Here is a 5,735-nt window from a genome sequence, read left to right on the forward strand (position 1 = left end):
TTTGAAAACTAGTGAATGCATGTAAGCAGGCAGGCAAGACCAACAACGGAGGACCAACACTGCGCCGCTGTTCCCTCCCAACTTTATCCTTCCTTTGTCCCCGCTGACACGCTGATGAGCCTTTTGTAAAAAGCTTAAAAAGAAGTTTAATAAAGGGTTCGACCAGTATTGTAAAATGGTAATCGATTAGGTAAAATAAAGCAAATTTATCAATCATCCAAATTTCAAAACTTGAATATTGCCAAGTGGCAAGTTAAACTTGGGATTGAGATGGAGACAGATAACAATAAATCAATAACATATGTGCATTTAAATTAATGAAGCGGGTCTCTGCCAACACCCTTTCTTTAAAAAAAATAATAAAAAAAAAAATGCATACGCTCTAGCCATTTTATTTATGGGACTATGCAGTTTGCAATCTCCAACCTTTCAACCCAAAAGGATATACAAACAAATAGAAAAGAAAAACATCGAGTGGGTTTATTATAGTCAAAATTTTAGATTTTGATGATAATAACAATAAGTACTACTTAAATAATTAAAATTCAGATCCACCTGAATGTAAATATGGTGTAACTACTGATGGGACCAGCTAGTACCCATCTCATTTAGGAATGGGAATGGGGTGGGTTCGGGGTTTGACCGGATCATATTTTCCATCTCTAATCTCGATTTTGAAATAAATCTGTGTTCCCAATTCCAATTTACGTTAGGGATTAAAATGACTCTCTCCCAATCTTCAACACAGACCTGTTTGTCATCAAAGACCCTAATTCTCAAAATTTTAAATTAAAATTATTTTAAAATAAAATAAATTTACTTGAAATAATGAAAAAAATTAAATATATTTTGTTATAAATAATATAAGCAATGTTATATAGATATATGTATAATATATATAATCGAAGTTAAGGTTTGGTGAAAAATTCATCCCCTATCCCCGACATCATGGGGTTGAGGAAGCTAAGCACCCAACAGTAACAGGGAAAATTGTCTCCCTAATCTCATTATTTAATATTAAGAGTTGCATTGATTGAACAATCCTACCTTTTACCACATTAGCAAAAATTTATACAAAGATGGTCCAAAATTCTGAAAAAAAAAAAAATCATCATGACCCAGGGTTCCAAAATGACCAGAATTTCTAAAATTTAATACCTTGCCCAATCTTTGAATCTAATGAGAGAATGGAGGCGAACCAGTCACCCATGGTCCGCGTAGCCAAAAGGATGCTCATGTGGTCGATTGGAAATGGCGCCATGAAGATAAGCGCCAAATATGATGCCGAATTCTCAACCACCTATGTGTAATCTTCAAACTAATTTGGCAATTTTTATAATACCAACGAAAGGATATGATGCCGAATGGACATTTTTTCTTGAACTTTTTTTTTGGGAAAAAATGCCGAAGGAACGTTGACCAATCAGAATCCCTGTGAATTTTGATGATGAATACCAGTTGATGATCAGTTATCACTTCAATAGTACCGGTTGTTTGGTTATCAAATCTTAGTTATCATGAGTTCATGCATGCGGATCTGTGCTATCTATAAGTTGTTCCCACATACTTACCCTAGCATCATCATCACCACGTAATACAAACATTTTTCGTTCAGGAATTATTTAGGCGACTGGTTTCGTTTTATTTCAAATCCAGATTTTAATAAAAAGCTGTTGAATCAATTAACGTTATATTATTTTGGGCAATCAAACTGCTAATCTGTTAATCTGTTAAATGATTTTTAATTTTTAATTATTTTTATTTTTTTTATCAGAATAGATCGTTCATTCAAATCAGACGATTGAGCTGTTAATCTAGAAACCGATGGCCAAAACGGTTCGTTCCAAACCCGAATTCATGACCTTTGGGCTTTGTCGGATGTCGGAACCAATTATTTTTGCCCATTGAGGTTTTGCAAGAATTGAAATATCAAGTTTTGGAGGATGTACCGACCTTTGATTAGGGTCAAATCTCTCAAGTGGCCGGCTTATCATTTATATAACGAGTTCGAGTTTCAAATAAGAGTGATCTAACTTGCCACGTGGCTATGAATTTAACCACGTCAAAACACGGGCGATCCTCCAATAACTTGCCAAGCGGCACGTGTCATCTCCACGGCGACTATTCTAGAATGGAAAACATTTTCAAAATTGGTTCCTAGCATGAGTGTGTGACCCGGCTCGTCCTGACCCAAGCCATTTGCCACTCGACCCTACGGGATCGGGTGATTCTAATTTTAACCATCTGGCATCTGGTAAGTAGATAGATGATGTGAGTCATGTGACCGAATAATGTATTAATCTATCGGTCCAGACAACATTACTTGATGTGGTGAGAGACCATCAGACCAGAGAGCGATACAATTTTTGTGCGTCCTCGTCCAATTTTTGTCATATTCTCTTGCTCTTCTCTTTTGTGTTCTGTCTCGTGGTAAAAAAAAATTATAAAAAAAGGCCTTTTACAGGTTGTAAATAGAGATTTTTTTTGTAATTTACAAAATTTTATAAACCAAAATTCACGAAGCAGTGGCGCACGAACACATACGGCATACGCAGAACAAGTCGTTGTCGTCCAACTTGGACTGTACACTTAAACACTCTCCTAGTTTTGTAGTAGGAAAACAACAAATCTCGATAATGGGGCTCGCCGGGGTACGCGTCCGTATACAAGAAGCAAATGAAATGGACACACTCCATTCTCTCTTCTCCTTCCTCCCTCCCTCCTATTTCCCTTCCTCAAACCTCTCCTTTCTCTGCAATTCTTCTACACCAAGTTAGGGCTCAGGGCTAGGGTTTGTTAGCCATTCATTCTCGCTACGGATAGTTCGTTTCTTCGTCTCATGGGGGCTGGTGTCTCTGTTTTTCTGTCGGATAATGATGGCCGGGATTCTCATGTGAAGACTGGTCTCGACGATATACCTGAAAGCTGCGTTGCTTCCATTCTTTTGTATTTGGATCCTCCCCAGATTTGTAAGTTGGCGCGCTTAAATCGGGCTTTTCGTGGTGCTGCTTCTGCTGATTTTGTTTGGGACTCCAAGTTGCCTTCTAATTATCGTTACCTCATTGAGAAAGTGTGTGGCCAAGTTCCGGTGAACTTGAGTAAGAAAGAGATCTATGCCAGATTATGTCAGCCCAACCCCTTCGATGGAGGCACCAGGGTCTGCATCTCTCTCCCATGGCTCTCTGAATTCGTTTTATTGGCTTCTTATTTTCCTTTTCTTTTGTTCCAGGTTTGCTTATACTTTTGGAAACTTTTGATATTGGACAGGAACTGTGGCTGGATATGAGCACAGGTAGAATTTGCCTGTCGATTTCTTCCAAGGCCTTGTCGATAACAGGGATAGATGATCGGAGATATTGGAAACGAATACCAACCGAGGAATCTAGGTACGTATAAAAAAAGAGTTAATAATCCTTTTTTTCTTCTTGAAAATTCGAAGAGATTGTGCTATGAACATCGAAATTAATCTGTTTGGGGATTTTCTTGAAAACTCGTCGGCTAATTTCTATTACTACTCTCTGCAGTCTGAATATCAATGTCATAATTGGATTCCTTGGAAAAATTTCTCCTTCTCACTCGAAAAAAAAGGGAAAAAATCCTAATCTTACAACATCTAAAATTTGTTTGATCTTCTTTCTGCAAGCAAATCTTGCACTGCCGGAAAGGTGCTGCATAAGATACAGGGAATTAACAAATCTCACACATAGAACGAACATGGATGAAGCATCTATAGACAAATTTGCCCTTTTTATATCAGGATTTAGGTTTTGATTGAAAGAAGCTGGATGATCAGTATGTGCATTACTATGTGTCCCTAGGACATTTTTGAATGTTCAGAATTCATAGGGTGTCTGCTGAATTGGTTAATGTGATTTAAATTGCTCTCAGCCTGTTCAGTGCATGGCTCGGAGTTTTTTAGCTTATTAGGTCGATATTGCTTTATTCTGCACCCAACTTTTTTAAATCTATAATTCTAGATCCAGTTCAGTTGTCCTGAATTGTTTACAAATCCTTGGTTATAGCTTGCGTATTGCAGTATTTATGTGTCTTTTTTGTAGAACACCTCATTCACGGAGTTATGACTTATGGCTAGAAGTATACTCATACTGCGTATACTTTCTCCCATTGAGTGTGTAAAACTTTATTATAAACTCGCGCATGTCCCTAATCAAAGGAACAAACAGATATTAAGTGGGTAATATTTGAAGGGGTTGTGCTTGTGCAGGTTTCCTGTTATTAGAGATTGATCCCATAAGATTTGGATTCTCAGCCTAATATTGATCTGTGATCTTGGTATCTGCTGGTAGTTTAGTGAGAAACCATGCCTTTTTGAGTGACATTGTAAAGAATTTATGATCTATTTTCATTCTCTCCCTAACTCAGATGTTTTCCTTTTCTCTGTTGTCTGAGTTTACTTCTTAAAGAATTTTGGGCATAATCACCTCTATCTTTTTTCCATGTCTCCCTAGTTAGAGTTATAGATAAAGAACAAACTGATTTATTGTTGTTATCTTTTTGATGTAGATTCCGGTCAGTTGCATATCTTCAGCAAATCTGGTGGTTTGAAGTAGACGGACAGGTAGAGTTCCAGTTTCCAGCGGGGACCTACAGTCTATTCTTCAGGCTTCAGCTGGGTAGAGCATCAAAGAGATTCGGTCGTCGAGTATGTAATCCTGAGCATGTCCATGGTTGGGACATAAAGCCAGTACGTTTCCAGCTATCGACCTCAGATGGTCAGCATGCTCTGTCCCAATGTTATTTGGGGGAACCAGGGAACTGGGGTCACTGCTACGTGGGAGATTTCGTCGTCGAGAATCCCAATGCGCCCACGAAGGTTAAGTTCTCGATGACCCAGATCGATTGCACACACACCAAAGGAGGTCTCTGTGTAGACTCTGTGTTAATATGCCCGAGTGAGGTTAGAGCGAGGTTAAAGCGTTTTTAAGTTGCTGTTAACCTTGTTTAGGTAGCCAAGTGTAGAGCGTATAGAGTTGGAGCAGGCAGCCCATTAAGAAAAGGGAATCAATAGATGTTTGGTTTCTTCGGGGGGGCGATCTGACTCTGAGCCACAAAGCAGCATTTTGTAAGCAAATCGTGGCACTGTGTATATTTTCTTCTTTATCTGTTCAATTGTTTGTTGAAATTTTGGTTTTTCTTTACCGGCAGAGGGCAGAGGTGCACCGGCACCGGAGTCTCTTCTCTGCTTATGAGTACTATTTTCCATCGCTGTCAAATGTTATGATGGTTTAGAAATTTTGGGAAACAGATGCTGGTTGATATTTCTAATGTAAAGGGGGATTATTCCTGTTGGTTCCTTGTTCTATCTTTCCTTTGATCCTTTCCATTCTTCTACTCATTCTTAATAGCATTAATAATTCAAGTTGAATTGTGAGGGCTCCGGTCATAAAGACTGGGGAATGCATTCTTTTTCAGACATGGTCAACCTTCCCTTCAGTTTGGGATATTTGGAAGAATACAAAATACAACCATATACAGTATAAATACAAGATTTTTGTAACTGAGCCACAATTAATGGATGCACCCAGAACTTAGATATTTTATTATGTCAAGCATCAAGCTGATTGGTGACTAATGATGGAATATAAACATATAATCCGGCTATAGTCCGAAAAACGAAACGAGAAAAAGTAAAGAAAGAAAAGCACCTGCACCGCCAGTGACAAGTCATAACATACAAGTGGCAGTGGTGATGGTGGGTCGTCTGAGCTCGTTTC

General features: G+C 38.4%; 1 protein-coding gene across 1 annotated transcript; it reads left to right on the plus strand.

The window, feature by feature from the left end:
• The first annotated feature begins 2,629 nt into the window (after positions 1–2,629).
• On the plus strand, positions 2,630–5,321 carry LOC104596168 (F-box protein PP2-A13-like). Its single transcript, XM_010257221.3, has 3 exons — positions 2,630–3,157; positions 3,268–3,386; positions 4,525–5,321. Exons 1-3 carry the CDS (start codon positions 2,840–2,842, stop codon positions 4,943–4,945), a joined length of 858 nt encoding a protein of 285 aa, XP_010255523.1. The 5' UTR covers positions 2,630–2,839; the 3' UTR covers positions 4,946–5,321.
• The last annotated feature ends 414 nt before the right edge of the window (positions 5,322–5,735 follow it).

This window comes from Nelumbo nucifera, chromosome 1 (genome assembly GCF_055504915.1).
Source record: "Nelumbo nucifera cultivar China Antique chromosome 1, China Antique-T2T, whole genome shotgun sequence".
In the NCBI taxonomy this organism is placed as follows: Eukaryota; Viridiplantae; Streptophyta; class Magnoliopsida; order Proteales; family Nelumbonaceae; genus Nelumbo; species Nelumbo nucifera.

What these genes read in the sequence shown, in the direction of transcription:
- LOC104596168 (XM_010257221.3), top strand. Translation starts at nt 2,840, where the DNA reads ATGGGGGCTGGTGTCTCTGTTTTTCTGTCGGATAATGATGGCCGGGAT. An exon ending in CCTTCGATGGAGGCACCAGG is followed by an intron (nt 3,158 to 3,267) that starts GTCTGCATCTCT and finishes GATATTGGACAG; the next exon opens with GAACTGTGGCTGGATATGAG. An exon ending in ATACCAACCGAGGAATCTAG is followed by an intron (nt 3,387 to 4,524) that starts GTACGTATAAAA and finishes TTTTTGATGTAG; the next exon opens with ATTCCGGTCAGTTGCATATC.